This window comes from Corvus brachyrhynchos, unplaced genomic scaffold (assembly GCF_000691975.1).
Source record: "Corvus brachyrhynchos isolate BGI_N302 unplaced genomic scaffold, ASM69197v1 scaffold245, whole genome shotgun sequence".
NCBI lineage: Eukaryota > Metazoa > Chordata > Aves > Passeriformes > Corvidae > Corvus > Corvus brachyrhynchos.
In genome coordinates this window covers 5,972,850-5,990,958 of record NW_008238988.1, presented here as the reverse complement: position 1 = coordinate 5,990,958, position 18,109 = coordinate 5,972,850, and the positions used below count along the sequence as shown (strand labels likewise).

The 18,109-nt window shown below is 42.4% G+C and overlaps 1 protein-coding gene across 1 annotated transcript in view; it reads right to left on the bottom strand.

Annotated features, from left to right (window-relative positions):
- SOS2 (SOS Ras/Rho guanine nucleotide exchange factor 2) overlaps positions 1-18,109 on the bottom strand; it is a gene marked incomplete at its 5' end in the record, with an annotated part of 40,988 nt that overhangs the window by 14,005 nt on the left and 8,874 nt on the right. The window contains 9 exon segments of the mRNA XM_017738808.1: positions 3-526; positions 878-1,086; positions 4,830-4,928; positions 6,048-6,158; positions 9,530-9,673; positions 10,996-11,199; positions 11,852-12,016; positions 13,406-13,537; positions 15,928-16,053. Coding sequence (XP_017594297.1) covers positions 3-526; positions 878-1,086; positions 4,830-4,928; positions 6,048-6,158; positions 9,530-9,673; positions 10,996-11,199; positions 11,852-12,016; positions 13,406-13,537; positions 15,928-16,053 — 1,714 coding nt within the window.

Below are 18,109 nucleotides of genomic sequence, written 5' to 3'. Positions count from 1 at the left end.
GCGAGAACCGCGGGGGTTGGGCAGCCTCAGGGGCTGCTCGTTCTCCTCCTGCAGCAGGACAGAGTCCAGCATCCTGTCCAGGGTGCTGCGGTACTGCAGGGAGATCAGCGCTGCCATCCAGTTGCTCTTCTCCTCGGCGGACTTGGCGGCGAACAGGACGCTGTTGTCGTCCTTGGACACCAGCTCGAAGGCGTGTTTGTACTCTGCCGTGTCCTCCTTGTCCACCACCTGCATTTTCCTCATGACAATCTTCTCCTTGAGCCTGTACTCGGCGCTGCTGTAGCCGGGCAGCCGCGACTGCCCGTGGTTGGTTTTGCAGCTGATCATCAAACCGTCGAAGAGGAAGATGTGGCGCTCGTGTTTGGCCCCGATTTTTGTCAGTCCTCCTTCCATGATGAACTCATTGCAGCACTGGCCAATGTCTTTGCCTTCCCAGCCATCGATATTTTTCTGGATTTCGTTCATTTTCTTGATGGCCAAGTGTTTGCTTCTGATCTGTCGGTGATAGAAGCGACACACCGGCTCCCTTGAAGGAAGAACAGAAAAAGTCACCACAGGCACATTCCATATCTGCCATCCCAAAAGACTCAAACAATCAACTAAACTAATTGCTTAAATCATGATTTTTTTGCCCTCAAAATGCCCTAACCAAGTTCCAAATAAGCCCCACGCACTGCTTTGGCTGGGAAGGAGTCAAATATTCACATTATTCTTACAAGTGGGACGTGAAGGTTTTGGGCTGCTGCTCCATCTACAAAGAAAACTGGCAACAAGACATGCCTTGAAAAGGAAATATACAGATTTTCTAACAGGAAAAGGTGATTTATCTCCCTGTCTGCCAGCTGTGGGCAGGCAGGGAGGTTCTGTGTGTGCTTACCCAGGCCGGCGCCGCGGGGAGTGCTTGCTGTAAATGCGCTCCATGCTGCACTGCAGGTTCAGGAGGGCAGTGATGGCCTGTTTCAGGCACTCCCTGTCCTCTTCATCATTCCTGCAATTGCTGGGACAGAACAAACCATTATTTTCTTTCAGATTTGCCTCATTTACAGCAAGGGAAGAAGACTGAAAAACCTTCTCACGCGGTGCTACCTGTGGCACGCGGTGAAATTGGTCATTTCAAGTCAGTGACTTTTTACAGAGCCCCACTCGAAAGCAGATGTGCATGAAACTAAAATACTTGTCAGAAGTTCAGGAAAAATCAGTGGATATTCATCAAGTTCAGAAAGATCACCCTTTACCCTTTCAGGCTAATTGCCAGGTATTATTTTGCCTGCTATCTCATCAACAACATCCTGTTTCAAACTGGTTTGATTGAAGAGTTTGAAGGTTTGCAATAGCCAAGGATTCAGTGCTGGTTTATGTAACTCTGTGTATCTTCCTTCCATGAGTCCATCTCAACAATCCAAATTTAAGACAGAAGGAGCAAGACTCTCTTTGATTCTTATCATCCTGAATTCTGCCACCTTCAGCAAACTCAAGAAGAAATATCAATTTTGCACAGAGCAAAGAAACAGTAAAAGGAAGTCTGAAATTCAAGATTTGCTACTATAGCAAAATGTAAAGACAGTGAGAACAGATGTATTTCCTTTTTATAAAGGCTAGATCCACCTCCACTGCTCAGCAGAAACTTCCTGAATTAAGAAATTCCACAGATTTTCATATAATCTCCATCTATTTAGTAGCAACATGCTTTGGGCAAAGCCCAAAAGTTCCTCTTTTTGGTTCTTTAAGGTGGTACCTAAAAAACTATTGAAAAAATAAAAGAGATTTTTCTTTTTAACCCTTTTCACATCATTCCAGGGGCTGGAATGAGATGGGTTTTAAGGTCCCTTCCAACCCAAACCAGTCTGGGATTCTGTGAATTTTTTAAAGGAAAATTCAAGCTAATAAATTGCTGGCTAAAATCATGACAACTTGCCATGCAGTTTTGAATAAACTCTGTTTTACCTCCAGACTTAAAGAGAAATCTTACTTACACTCACTGACATGGCAGAATCCTTCTTTTCCTTTCCCCACTACGTTCCCTCAGCAAGGATCCCTCAGCTTCCTCTAAAAGTAATTGAGAGAAGAGGATTTGACCAGATTGGTCCACTCCCATGTTGTTTGAATTACTGAAATTTTTAGTTTTCCATGCCCAAACAATTTCTGGGAATTTCATGAGCTGAGGAACAGTACAGGGAAGGAAAAATCAGATGTCTGCCTCTGGAAATTCTGCTTTTCCTTGCTACCAGCCATGGAAACGCAAAGAACATGAAAATGGTGTGAAATGCAGAATCCTAAAGGTGGGAGAAGCAACTGAGTGATAATTTCAGATGTTGCTGGAGGAGAACACAGCGAGTCATGTGCAGGAATTAGGGATAATCCTGCGCCTCTGAGGAGGAAGGATTCACTGCCTCTTCCATACAGGACCTTGATCCCTTTGCTCAGGCAAAGAGGAGGCTCTGATGCAGATCCTGAAGGTTTTTCCACCAAAGAGGAGAAGTTCTACAGCTTGAAAGAATTGTCAGGCTTCTCAAACTTCAATTTTATTAATTTTTGTTTTGCTGTTTTTGGAAAAAAAAAGCTAAAATCAAGGCCTGTGCGCCTGTAAATCATTATTTTATTCACCTCCCAGTTCACAAGGGGTTTTTGGTAACTTTCTCAAGGAGTAAAAGTCTCAATCTGAGCTTCTCTCCCTACTGAAACTGTGAAAATATGAGTGGTTTGTTGCTTTTTTGCTTTCATTTTGGTCTTCTTCAACCATCATTCCTAGAGGCAAATGCAATGGTAACAGAGAAGCAATACCACCAGTTTTTAATGTTATATATTAATATTGTTGAAGAAATACTTTATCTATCCCTAAAACCACTCTGCTTTCTAAAAATCCCTGCTGTAAATTCAGGATGTTTCCAAAGTACAACATAAAATTCAAATTTGAAACCTGTAACTAATGGGAACACAACAAAACACTCTGGACTGACCATTACCTACAGAGCGATAGTTCAGTTTTCTGTTCTGTGCTCACAAGGTGGTGAGACAGCCAAGCATCAGATACTCCTCAGAAATCTCACACATTGTGGAGAAAGGTTGAATTTAAATGTTTTCAGTGCTAAAATAATCATCTTTCATGCAGCATCCTGCTGTATTAGCCTTTAAAATAAATAAAAACACGACAAAGTGATTTTGCCAGGCTATATTCATCAAAGATAGGAGGAAAACTGTGCTCAATAGGGCACCTGTGGTAATGTTTCCCTAAAAAGGGGAAAACCACAAATTTTTTTACACTTGTAAAACCAGTTAAAGGTTCAGATTCCCCCAGGGCTGTGGCAGCATGTGATTTCATCCTTCAATTTCATCCTGATGCACTTTCCCAGCTCTAAGACACAACGGGTTGTTAATTAGCCTGACCTTCAGCACGAGGCAGGTCACTGACCCAATTCTGGCTTTTCAACCTGAAAGATTTTCAGAAGTTCCAGAGAATTATCCCATGCAGGTGATGATTATGGAAAGAGAACTCCCATTATTTTGAAAGAGACCCCTTCTGATGAAGAATTTTTCCCTGATATTCAATTTAAACCTCCCCGGCAGAGCTTGAGGCTGTTTCCTCTTGTGCTGTCCCCTTGTTCCCTGGGAGCAGAGCCCGACTCTCCTGTCCCCACCCTCCTGTCAGGAAGTTGTAGAAAATTAAGGTTGTTTGGGGTTTTTTTTAAGCTTTTCTGAACTGTTTTCTAAACTGACTATCACTAGAAATGCTTAATAGTTGAAGATTTATTGAAATCATACACAGTTAGATGTATTGGAAGCTGTCCCTGCCCACGGCAGGGGTAGGAACCAGATGATTTTTAAGGTCCCTTCCAACCCAAACCATTCTGGGATTTAAACCTTTCTGGCAATCCATACACTGGAGGTGGGTCAAAATACATCACCCCTTATTTTTACTTCTTTAAATCAGGAAAACATCGTGCAAAAAATCACAGCAGTAATGATGAAAACAAGAGTGGAATTAAGAAGAAGAAGAAAAAAGGAACTTGTGCTAAATATTAATTACAGACCTGGTATTAACAGAATTCCTAGAAATATTTAGGTTGGATCATAGATAAATTCTATGATGCAAAGTTTCCTTTTCCTCCTTTAGACAAGTAAATCCTTCCTTTTCCTCCTTTATACAAGTAAATCCTTTAAACCACAAAGGAAATCCCTGTAACTCACCTGTACAGCATCAGATTTTACACTGAGAACCTAAAAGACTAATTCCTGTTGCTATTTCCAAATGTCAGCTATAGCCACAGGGTGTTTTACCTATTTAAGTTCATCCCTGTTAGTTAATAATTCATTTACCCTTAAAGTATTACAAAATTTCCCCACATAATGGGGCAAACAGAACCTTTTTTATATTATCCTCAGCTAATTCCCATTTAGGACTCAGGACAAATGGTTGAATATTAAGAATGGATTATTCTGAAATAATAAATTGAGCTGGAGTGTGACCTGAGACTGAGAATTCTGACCTGAATCCTGCTTAGCTTTTTCTGAATGGACAAAAAATTCAGAACTCATGGAAAGAAGGAATTGGATTTGTGTATTAAATTTTTAACTACATTAGAACTCAAGTTCAATAAAGATTTGTTTAATAAAATGTAGTTCAAGTGCTCATATGAGAGCAACAGATGCTTTTTAAGATTTTTTTTAATGTGTTTTTACTTTTCAGAAATTGAGTGAACCATGTCAAATAACGTTTCCATATCTTTTATTTTTCAGAGGAAGTGAGTAAATCGTGACCACCTATTTAAGAGCTCAGATTCTCTATATTAATAATTATTTTCAGTGAGAAATGAGAGTGTGGCTCCACTTACCTGCAGCAACTCAAAGTAGTGCAAGCAGTGATAGACCGGGATCAGCATGAGGCGGGGCAGGACGTACTGTACAGCTTCCTTAAATCCTTCAGCTGTGGACTGGAAAGGAAAAAAACCAGGATTATTTACACTGAAATACTCAGAATGTTCACTGGGCTTCCATAAAGTCCAATATCCCACAGAAATATGGAGGCCTCATTAGGTACTGAAGAAATCAGTATCAGTATCACCCTCAGAAACTGAGAATCACAGGTTTATCACTTAAAAAATGAGATTTTTTTTCCCCATTCCCAGTAGTTAATGAAGGCAATAATTCAGCTTGTACGATGAGGAGAGATTTTCCAAACAGTGGTGAAATTCCTGCCATCTTCCATAGCATAACTGCTGAGGAGAAACTGAATTACCTCAGGGTCAGAAAGGAGGCCAGATTCACTGACACCTGACTTGAGTATCAATTTAATCTGCAATAAAAGAATTTAATTCCATCTTTGAGCTTAAATTTAGGAGGGAAGGAGGCAAAGAGCCTTCCTTATTCACTCGCCAAGGAGTATTTAAGAGTGAGATGATCCAGCTCACCAAGGGCTCAGAGCTGGAGAGGAAGGGCTCAGAGGAATCTCATCCTGCAGAGATGCCCCAGTGAACCCCAGCACCACTAAACTGGGCTGAACTGGGAGCACCAGTGACCCACCACTTGCTCAGCAGCTTCTCTAAGAGCATTTCTGAACAGCAGCTCAGCCTGAGCAGCATCTTTAATAAATCTGCCACACTGGCAGAAGGAAGTAATAAACCAAACAAAGAATCACAGATTATCCTGCTGGGCAGCAATGACTAAGAAATTATTGAAGAATTATTCCAGAAAAACCACCAGTCACAGCCTCAGTGCTGAAGGAGGCCTTGGATATGCAAGGAAGAAAATGAAAATATGGTGTTTATGTGTCTGTGGTTGGCTTTACAAGGCAAAATAGAAGTGGCAGTGTGAGAATTCACCCTCTGTTCTCTAACAAGATGTGAGGAGAAAAAAACCTGCAAAACACTCATGGATGGATCAGAGCTGTGCCCTGTTTTTACAGCAAGAGGCAAAGTCAAAATATCTCACACTGAAGAAAGGGCAGGGCCTTGAGAATCTCTTCCTAAGTTGGAAGGAAAGAATTACTGACAGAATTCAAACCTTTGAAATAGGAGAACTAAAGCCATTGAGTATTTCTCATTTGCACTCACCTGGAAGTGGAGAGCCACAGCAGGTTTTGCCATCAAGTTATTAAAATGTTCATGAAATTGTGGAGAGAGAATATCCTGGGACAAGGTTTCATATGGATCAAAGGCTTGCTCCTAAATAAAAACACAGAATTACACACAGAAGTGAAGGACCTAAGATATTTCTGTCCCAGCTGGTACAATAATTTCCTTTAATAAGCTGATGGAACTTTTCAGGAAAATACTGATTTTGCAAAGCAAAAATTGAGTAAACCACAACCTTTTTTCACTTCCAGCTTTTAAATGCCCAACGTTTCCTTGGCATTCCTCAACCTCCCCATCTTTATGGCCAACACAAACTTTGTTGTACTGAAGCAGTGGGAACCAAGAGAAGTTTCTGCTTTTCACCCCATTTCACATGGAATGGCAATTTACCATAAAGATGGACAATGTGGAAACTTGGGACACTTTTCCATGGAAAATCTCTCATCTGGGACAAAGCAACCAGTCTCAGGGGAAAGTCTTCAAGTGATATCAAGGGTTTCAGGTGCAAAAATTATGACTCTGGTTGGAGTATCCAGCTGTGATTCCACAGGATCAGCTACAGCAGGATGGGATGCAAAGCTGGCTGCACAGGAATCCCTGCAGGAATCATTTCTGACTGCTCAGGAATCATTTCTGCCTGCACAGGAATCCCTGCAGGAATCATTTCTGACTGCTCAGGAATCATTTCTGGCTGCTCCCAGCTGAGCTGTGCCAGGACCTGTCAGGCTGATCCCAGTCCCCGCAGCCTCCCTGGGCTGATTCACTCCTGAGTCACTGCATTATCACATCCCTCTTTTCACCTCAGTGCTTGTCAGGCTGCTGGATTTGGGAATACCAACCACCAGAAAAGGCTTGTTTGAATGTTGGTGAAGTCTCAAGTCACAGTGGAATCCACAGTGCAAATCCATTGGAGGAGCCAGGCCAATATTTCCTGACTCTCTGCTGTCTTCTGGAATTTTTACTGCATTTTACAAATGGTTTCAGTTTCTTCCACTTAGACTTCAATCAGTATTTTCATGTTTTGGGTTTGTTTTATGAACATGAAGATTGAAATGAACTGCATTATGAATCATCCCCAAGAGATTAATCATTAAAAAAAGAGTTTTATGCTTGCAATGCTGCAAAAGTGACTGAAATATGGAATTCTGGAATACTGAAATCAATGGCCTTTGGCTGAAGGAGGGGAGGGTTAGACAGGATACTGGGAATTGGGAATTCTTGGCTATGAGGGTGGGGAGGCCCTGGAAGAGAATTCCCAGAGAAGCTGTGGCTGCCCCTGGATCCCTGGAAGTGCCCAAGGCCAGGCTGGACAGGGTTGGAGCAAGCGGGGACAGTGGAAGGTGTCCCTGCCATGGCAGGGAGTGGGATGAGATGGGCTGTAAGGTCTCTTCCAACCCAAACCCTGCTGGGATTCTATGGAGACGTCACCCTGATGCCCATATAAATTATCTCAGTGCAGGATAAGGGCCTGGACTGCTGTTTGCCCATTTCACCCCCTCAGTGTGTGCACTGCTTCCCACCTTTATTCCTTTGTGGATACTTAAAACTCCTCTTATGGAAACACAAACACCAGAAAACAAATTTACAATCTACTGACAATACCCTTGTTTTATCAGCTGCCTTGTGAAGATCCCTTCAAAGCAGGGAGAAACCCTCTGCCCTGTTCTGAGCTCTCCAGCCACCACCCATCTCCCACTTAGATGTGTCAGGCATCAATTTTCTGAATTTCCTCCACACCAGGAAAAAATGTTTTATTTTCCCCACACATGAAATGAATGTTTTCTTTTCCCCACACTTCCTTATCTCAAAACCACGACAATATTTATGTTTTTAAACCTTTCAGGCACCTGATGCTGAAAAAAACCAGACAAAGCAGGAAGATTCCAGCTTGCAGGGGTTGTTTGGTTTTAATTATCCTTCCCAAGAAGCTGAAGGACCTTCATAATGGAAACACTCAGTGAACAACCCTGGCAGTGAGATAAGCAGAGCAAATAAACACTTCACTTTCATATCTCTCTTTAATGATTCCTTTTGCAAACACTGACAGAAAGATGATCTCACCATGGGAGATGATCAAATCAACAGCTCAGTTATTAAGCAGGTCTTGCTCCATATTAACTGAATTAATAAATTCAAACATATTACCTTCATAAAGAGCTTGGAAAAATAATCTGTACTGCATTTCCTCTTCAGGTTTTTTCAGTGAATGAAAATTCAGATGAGATTTTCACTCATTGAAAAGGATTTGTTTCCATTAAAGCACAGGATGACTAAGAGCAGCTTTTGCAATAAAATCAGATTTTTTTTCCCAGGATAATGCTGCAGTATTTCAAATTTAAGGGGTTTTATTTTCAGTTTCAATATTATAACTACTTTAATCCATTGATCAAACACTTCTCCTTATCATTATGAAGTAATTATGCTTCAATAACTGCTAAGACTTGGTCAGCTGGACTTTCCTACATATGAATGGTTTGTTGAAGCAATGCCAAGAAAACTTTATCTTTATGGTCTCTTCCAAAGTGAGTGGCACCTGAGCTCAAAAATCACTATTTCTTACAGCCACAAAAATGTCATAATTTTCCAGGTGGTGCTGGGGTGTTCATGCAATCCTCAGATCATAAAAATGAAAGATACATAAAAATGAAATAGAAGTTTTATTGTTATTTTTTTAAGAAACATTCTAAAATAAAACCAAAAACTTGCCATTCACCATGTGGTTCACCTGATTTATTCTGTGTCAGCTCAGAACAACTCATTGGTTTCCTCTGTAATAGTGGTTTACATGATTGCTCTCATGTTTTAGGGCCAAAAACTGGGATTAATACACATTCCAAGGAAAAGCAGATTCCATTAAACCATGTCCAAAGACAGCAAAACCTCCATCCCTACCTTGGTCATCCACTCCAAGAGTTTTCTTTCCTGACAATAAAAATTATGTGGTGTATTCTGAATTGTCCTTTTGCCTCTCAGATCCTGATTTTTCCCTGTGCACCTCCCTGCTGAATTCCAGAGTCATTCTGCACCTCTTCTCTGAATTCTGACTAAACTGAGCTCTACCCCACTTCAGCTTTGGGACTCCCTTCTGTATTTCAGAATAGTTTTAATATGGAGTAGTTCAGAATTTTATAAAATTCCTTCTGGTATTTCAGTGCCCACTCAAAACAAACTGAAAGAATAATTAATAAACATTCCAGTACGAGCCACACCCAATCCCTGGGCAGTGTTTTCTCTTATTCCTACTCTTTAATATCCATTTTAGAGGTCAGTGGGTATCAACAGCACTTTTGCTACAATCCTGAGCCATAAACTGCTGGTTTGATACTTCAATCCTTCCTGGAGTCCCTGCTCTGTGGAGGCATTTCCCATTCCAGATGTCAAACAATATATTTGAATTAAAACCCCCTTTGGAGTGATTTAATATTAAAAAAACCCCAAACCACCCCAATGAAACACCAAACCTCTGCAAGGTCCTCAAAGCAGCTGCCAGCCAGAGGGTGAGGGCTGCTTTCATCTGTCATTTCCACAGTGTCCTCAATCAATCCCAAAAGCTTCACTGTCAGCTCGTGGATGTCTGAAATGTTGCTGAATATCACATCAATGTCCTGCAAACACAAATCATGGCTGAGTCCTGGCTGGGATCATTTATTTGGAGCATGCAAATATCCGAGTGGGTTTTGTCTGAACCAGGAGGTAAACAGAGAGGAGCCAACAAAAAGCAAGGGAAAGTTAAACTCCGTGGTCTTCCCAGCCCTCCAGGCTTCCCTGAGCTCATCCAGCCTTGCCCAGTTCCCACAGCATCCTTCCCAGGAGCTGCTGTGCTCCCAGGACAGGCTGGGATCTGGACAGGCACTCCTGGCCTTCCCAGCTGTCACTGTTCCCTCTGCTCGTTCCTGTCCCACGGAACACAGCAGGAAGGAGGTGATTTACAGGAGGAATTTATGGCAGCTCCAAGCTCAGATCCTTTAAACCCCAGGTGCAACTAAAGCAGATCCTGGGCTCCTTCAGCTGAGAACAGAGCAGGAATTGGCAGCTTCCTTCCCAAATTCTACTTGGAGAGTGTTCAAATCCACACACCCAACGAGGGAGCCCCTTCCAGTGTCCTGGATTCCCCCTCTGAACTCCCTGCTCAGAATTTTCTCTGGCCCAACCTCCCACTGACCTCCAGCCAGTGCCCAGACCATGGCAACCCTCTTGTGGGAACATGCAATCCTGGAATTTCCCATCCCCATCCCCAAAAGAATATTCCTTAGCTCCCAAACATTGTTCCCTTCTCCTCCCATCATCTTCCTTGGAATTCTGTCCCCACATCCGCACCATTCCATCAGCTCCTGAGGAACTTCCACACCCAGCTGGAATGAGAATGGCTCCTGCTGCCTCTTTTTAACCTGCTGGTATCACCTAAAAATCCCAGCTGAGGTTCTGCTGGCCTGTCCCCTTTTCCCTGTCCCACCAATCCTTCCTTACTCCTCCTGAGAACAGAATTTGCCACACAGACAATTTCAATCAAATATTTCAATCATTTATCAAACAGAGATTCCCCTCACAGTTAGAGAATCCACAGCCAAGGGCTGTTTTAATTGGAATTTCTACAGATAAGGGATAGCCTTTAAATGTCACTTCAAGCATTCACTGCACATGCAGGTAGATGATTTCATTTTTGTGTTAAGCAAAAATGAAACTATCACCTAAATGACCCAAAGAATCCAGCTACTGCTGGCATCTGACAGGGAATTGTGTCCATTGGGCTCCACTCCCATGCTATTAATGCCAATTCCCCCACTGGATTTCACACACAAAAAATGCTCATTATTCACTGACAGACAATAAATCAAATTTGATTTCACCTCCAGCACAGTTAATGCAAAAGGGATAAGTTCTGGCTGCTAATGGAGCAATTAGCATTGCCCATCAATAAAGGACTCACATGAGGTGTGAACAGTCTCCTGTTGGACAGAAAAGCTTCCCGAAATACTTTGATGATCAGGTTCAGCTCCCGCAGGTATTGCCTTTCTTCTGCAATCTCATTTCTCACCAGGTCGTAGTAGTTGAGCTCCCCAGAAGAAGAGGGCTCGTCCTCACACAGAGAAACCAACCCAATCTCATCCTGATCAAACATATCCATCAAAACCTGGCAAAGAAATCCAGAGAATTACACCCAGCCGGATTTTCACATTTGGCTCCAGCTCAGCTATTTCAGTGTGTTCAGAGAAATCCTTGGAGTTTTTAATACAATCCTTTCTGTGATCACTTTCACAAGGGAGTAATATTTCAACTTTGGCAGCAGGAGGCTGCAGCAGTTGCCAAAGCCATTTTCCCCCTTGGAAGTGAGTATGACCTAGAAAACAAGTTACAATTCATGCAGAATCAACTTGGAAAACAAGGCATAAAACTGAACAAAAATGTTTCTCATTTTAATGGGCATGAAAACTAAAGGTCTTTTCTGTGTTATGAAGAAGAGCTGCCATGACAAAGTGACATCAGGAGGGCGTGACAACAGAGAAATGAAGGACAACATCATTTTCTGTCCTTACACTGCTTCTAAGAGCTCCTGCTGTTCCAAAACTTAGCCAGGCTTAACTTAAATTTCTGCTGTGACAGATCCACCACGAACAAGGAGAGAAGCTTTGCCTTTGACTTGACTTAACTTCAATTTTTGAGAGAAGCTTTGCCTTTGAGTAAAACCAGGCTCTCCCTCTGATTCTCCTTTAAATACACCTTCCAAATCAACTAAATTTAAAAAAAAATCACCTCTAAATACTGTTTTAATCCCAACTCTTTACCTTATCAGCACACATTGATACTTTAATGTCCTGCTGGGAGATTTCAAAGTGTCGGATATTGAAAACATAGTTTCCAGCCAGCTTTAAAATGTCAGCTGAGATGTATTCCAAGACAGCCACGATATAGAGAGACACATGGTAATCCACCTTGTAGCCCAGGACCTCCTGCAAAGTGAAAACAACAGAAAACAAATGGTATTTATTCCAGAAATTCATCTAGAATGACAATTAACACATTGAATTTTCGACTGAAATGGATCTTGTCTGTGGTGATCATTTACAGTAATGGGACACCCAGGGCTGAGGATATCAAAGGGAAATTGGAATATCTGCCTGGAAGGAGATGCTTGTAAATACCTGTGATATTCTGCAGTATTTTAAAAGAGGAAAAGCTACAGAACTTGAAATAATCCCTCCTCTAAAACTGACAGTCCTAAAAATAGAATTCCTTTAAGGAAGGCACTTCAGTGTACTTTAAATTTAAGTATACTTTAAATATACTTTAAATTTAAAGTACACTTCCTGTACTTTAATTTCCATTTTTGTCTGTGCTTATTGCAGGACTCTGGCCCTAATGTGGACTCTTGAGAACAGAGTAGGTTCCACTTTCACGGAATCATGGAATGGTTTGGGCTGGAAGGGACCTTAAAGATCCTCTCTTCCACCCCCTGCCATGCTAACTGAGCACTCTGCATCCTTGCACTACATAAAATAATGAAACTTTAATAATGAAAGTCTGAACAGAAAAAAACCAGCATGAATGTGGCACATTATCCTTGGGAACATGCTCCATGTTCTGCAGAGCTTGCACCACACAGCCCTTTACCTGTCAGTAAGTGCAGGTGAGTTTGTGCATCTGGTTAAGGCAGATGTGTTCTCAGTACGTGTTGGGGCATCCTCTAAAAATCAGATTCTGGGCCTTTTCTCACACTTCTAAACCAGATTTCACCAAAGAATACCAGTTTAGGAAGATCTTATTTAATGCTGTTTTCTCTCTTGACACCCCTTCCCTTCTCACCAACCCTCAGGAGATGAGATGTTGTGTATGTGAACACAGCAAGGAGACCTGGAAAAGTGCTTTAATTTCTGCTTATGCTCCAATAAAGTGTTCTCAGCAGCTGGAAACACCTTTGCAGATCTCTTGACTTTTAAACCCAAGGCACCAGTGACATTCAGCAGTGACTGAAAGGACACTGACACACATCTTGGTTGACAGTACACAAGGAACAGGATCTACTTGTTCCCTCTTCTTCTATTTTGGCTTCTGCAGCATTTTGAAACAAATAAAGGCATCAAAGCAGCTGCTGAAATAGGGAAGGTATTTGAGTTTTATTTATGTTAAAAATTAACTAATCATCTTTCAGAGTAATAGATTAACACACTGATGTCTTGAACATGATGAATTGAAGGATTTCCTTTTATTACACCTACAACAAATTCAGTTTTATGGTGACTCTTTACTCCCTCCGCCAAGAAGAGAAACTTCTTTAATTTCAAACAAATTAAAGAAATACATTAAAGGTTATGCTGGGGGGCAATAAAGGTGAGAGGTACCTTCAGTAAAGGATGGATTTTGTCCACAGGGAGCAGGAGGGGGTTCCTTCTTTTCCGTTTCTCGATGGCCGACTGAGCATCAGCAATCGCCCACTTGTCTATGGGGTGAGGAAACGTCTTCTGAACCCGCTCCTGCCCAAACAGAGAGTGCACTGAGACCAACCACAGCCACCAGAGAGGTTTAAATAAAATACAGCACAGCAAATTACTTCCCCTCTGGTACAGACAATTATCCTCCTCCTCAGTGTTTGCAACACATTTTCCTAATTGTTCTCTCCTTCCCCAACTCGGCTTCTCTCTTTTCAGCAATCTCCAACAACCTCCCTTCCCTGAGCACCAAGAACTCCTTCAAATCTCCTAAAATGCCTCTTCCTTTTTGTTCTTTACAAGAGCAGCAAGAAGTTTTCAGTCTCCACTTCTAGTGGAAGGTGTCCCTGCCACGGCAGGGAGTTGGACATGGATGGTCTTTAAGGTCCCTTCCAACCCAAACTATTCTGGGATTCTGTGAGACCAGGAGCCCAAAATATAAACACCATCAGGAAGTACTAAACAGTTTACAGGCTACAAAAAAAACCCCAAGTTGATATTGTTCCTATTTGAGAAAAGAGTGTAACTTGCCCTACATCAGATGAAGTTTGTGGCAGGAATAAAAAGCTGAAGGATGAGCTGGAAAAAAATGGGGAAATATTTGTGTCCCTTTGATTAAAAGATTTTTGCACGTTCCAAGATCTAACAGGAGGCCCAAGGTCTTCAGAGAGGCAAATTTTCTTCGAGGCAGCTTTTAAGTCTTTGCAGGTGGCCAATTAATGCCCAACTTTCTGATCAGCTGCCAGCTTAACACAGGGTGACATTCCCTCCTGAAGAGCAGCTGACAGTGCTGGGATGGTTCCCCCAAATGACCCTTCCTTGGGATCCTACCAGGAGATCATCCCAAAAATGGAGGTAAGGTGGCATTCAGCCATCCTTCAGCTTAGAATCATGGAATTCCAGACTGGTTTGGGTTGGAAGGGACCTTAGAGATCATGGACCCCTTCCACTGTCCCAGGCTGCTCCAAGCCCCGTCCAGCCTGGCCTTGGACACTTCAGGGATCCAGGGGCAGCCACAGCTTCTCTGGGAATTCTCTTCCAGGGCCTCCCCACCCTCCCAGCCAGGAATTCCTTCCCAATATCCAACCTAACACAGGCCTTCTGCACCCCAGCACTGCTTCCCACTGTTTTCTTTAGGAACAATTTGAAGGGCTGTTTCTATTTATAAAACATTTCTAATTTGAGATTTTTAGACCTTGATCCTGCAAATACTTGAGTACAACATCTTGAACAAACAGTTCCATTAGCTCCAGGCTGTTATGTAAATATCTGCATGATAAACTTCAGAGATCATAGCTCTCATGTTTTCCCTTAACAGCTAAAAACAGCTGAGGAGCAGATCCAATCTCAAGAGCTATGAAGGAACTATTAAATTCTGCTTTTATTTAGTGATACTATAATCTTTATGCATCAGTATTAAAAAAAATAAATCCTAATCCAAAATTAAAAATTAGTGTTGAATAAAGGGCATCTAATAAGAATCTAAAGCCCTCTGGGCAGTTATTTTGCCAATACATATTTTTTATACAGATATCTAATATATATTTACCTATAGATATAATTTTCTTTCATTTCCATGAGACACATCTATAATTTATATGAATAGATACATGCAATAATTTTGACACACATATAATTTTTATTTTTATATACATATATATAATTCTTTCCATTTCCACAACACACACAGAGAATCCCACACAAAGATTTCATTTTGGATCAGGCTGAAAATCCTGGACCTAAGATTGATGTAAAATTAATACTCTACAAAGCTCTGTCGGGTCACAGCCACATGGAAGCCACTTTCTCCCTCCAGACTCCATTAAACCCTCATTTTGGAATGATGACACAAAAGCTGACAGCTGCAATAATACAAGAGCCTCAGTGAGTCCAATAAAGTCCCAGGAACATCCAGCTCTATTCCCTCAGCTGCACAGTCCAGGCCTGACAACAGTAATCTTTCATTGCACTATTTCATTTTTTTTCTTGCATATTTATGTCAAAAAAGTAGGAAAAATTCTTAAATCCAATGTGCATTCGAGCAGCAGAAAATCCTTCGAAGCATTTTGCTTTTATAAAAATATTGCTGAAAGGAAAAATTCCCACAATTTCTCTTCTGAAGCACTGGGTAAGAAAATGAGTTCCCTATTAAATTTGCTTATAAAATCTAAATAGAACCAGAGTATCCCAGAATAGTTTGGGTTGGAAGGGACCTTAAGGCTCATCCAGTTCCATCCCTTCCATGGGATACCTTCCACTATCCCAGGTTGCTCCAAACCCCATCCAACCAGGCCTTGGACACTTCCAGGGATCCAGAGGCAGCCACAAAGTTGTGTTAAGAAGTTCTGGGCTTCCAACCTGCACTGCCCAAAATATCCTAATTAATTTCAGCGATTCCAGAGGCAAACCCTTGGTTTTCCAGCCTCCAGCCCTACCTCCACATCCTGCACAGTCCGGGGCTGGGCGATGCACAGTTTGTTCAGCAGCTGCAGGATCAGCTCCTCAATGTAGTAGAGGGAATCTTCCTTTGCCGACAGGTTGGGGTGAACCTGCTGCTGGACCTGGCCAAAGGAATTCAAAGAATTAGGATTTTTTAATGGAAAGCTGTGCCTAAAAACAAATCCCAGCAAAAGCAGGATAACTCTGGATTCCAGTGCTGCAAGTTCACACACTTTTAGTATTTCTCACAAGTTTTCCTATGGAGTTAAGGTGGTAATTCCTATTCCTGCCAAGCTGGCACCTCTGTGGAATGACAAACTCCATGTTTTGCCATTATGGTGGGAAGGACTTTCAAGCCAAGGCAGATTTCTGCCAACACTGGAGCGAAACAATCCCTGTGGGTAACTCTGAGTTACTCATCTCCTGAATGAGTAACTACAGTGACGTTACCAACCCTAATGAGTGACTGATGGAGTCACTACCTGTAGCAACAGCTCACCCTACCTGGGTGACTGAACAGAGGAGCAGCACGGACCCACCAGAGGAAAAGCAAGGAAAAGCTGACTTACACCTCTTTTCAAGGCAAGGCAGGATAACTCCTTTTATCTCATTTCATGAAGATTAATCCCAGCTTTGGTTTTCCAGGCTAAACTAGACCAGACAACCCAAAACAGGCAACCTCAGCATGTGCCTACACAAAAAGGGTTACAATTAACTCATCCTGGGTCAGCAGGGCTGTTTTGTAGTAAAAATCCCCCCAGTCAAACCACCCCACCTTAAAAAGAAAAAGAAAAGCAGTCAGGAGTTGGTCTCCATACTCAGTTTTCCCTGGCAGCCTCTCAATCAGGAAAGCGCTCACTAGATCTCAAACTATAGCCAAAAGATTCGTAAGGAATACAATCCAGGGAAATTCCCTCCTCTCCCCATACAAATTCCATGTAAATCACTTCAAAAAAGTCATCTGACATACTCACATTGGCACTCACAGGACAAACGGGATGGCAGTTTCTTGGGACAAGACAGAAATATCCTTGGGTTGAATTCTGATGAATTACAGGCACAGCCCCTCCCAAAGCCCATGGAGCAGTTCCCAAAACCGGGGGCACTCTGAAGGCTTCCTCCAAATTAAGGAGAATCCCAGAATGGTTTGGGTTGGAAGGGACCTTAGAGATCATCCAGTGCCAGCCCTGCCATGGGCAGGGACACCTTCCACTATTCAAGGGTGCTCCAATCCTGTCCAGCCTGGCCTTGGACACTTCAGGGATCCAGGGGCAGCCACAGCTTCTCTGGGAATTCTCTTCCAGGGCCTCCCCACCCTCCCAGCCAGGAATTCCTTCCCAGTATCCCACTGAACCCTGACCTCTGTGAGTTTGAATCCAGCTGCCCAGTCTCGTTACAAAGTTATTTTATAGCCCTGTAAATGTAATTTCTCTTTCTGTGCCTCAAAAACGAATCTCTGCTTTACACAGCTGATTCCCAGCTGCCATAGATACAAGATCCTGAAAGAAAGAAAGAATCTTCAAGAAAACCAAACCCACTCCTTGAAAACTCTTACTTAAGACAGCAGGTTTTCAACAATAGCCAGGGCATTTCGTGTTCTTCCTGAACATGAGAGTTTAATTCACAAAACAATGGAAAACCAGGAAGTGCCGAGTTAAGGTCCTGCCACGTGTCTCTCAGAGAGCACCACTACAGCAAGAGCAGGACCCAGCAAGGAAATCAGATGAAATTCTGTGTCCCTGCAGTGAACCCTTAATGATGCTCCAGAGAACTGACAAGAACAGAACAGTAAGAAGAGGAGGAAGATTAGGAGAAGATGGGAACTCCCATTCCCTGGGTCAAACTGCAGCCGTTCTCCTCCCTCCAATCATTTGTTTCAGACTTCACTGCACAAAAGTGACTTCATTTGTACCTGACTTCAGTTCCCAGGTCTAAACAGCTCATGCCATATTCTCCTAAACTTTCTTGGGAGCACAAGGATGTCCAGCACAGCTGAGGAGCAGCAGAGGAGCACAGAGCTCTCCTTAAACAGTGACAGGGAATCTCAGCTTCATATTAGGAACACAAACCATGGAATCCTGGAATTGCCTGGATTGGAAGGGATCTTAAACACCATCCTATTCCACCCCTGCCATGGGCAGGGACACCTTCCACTATCCCAAGGTGCTCCAACCCCCC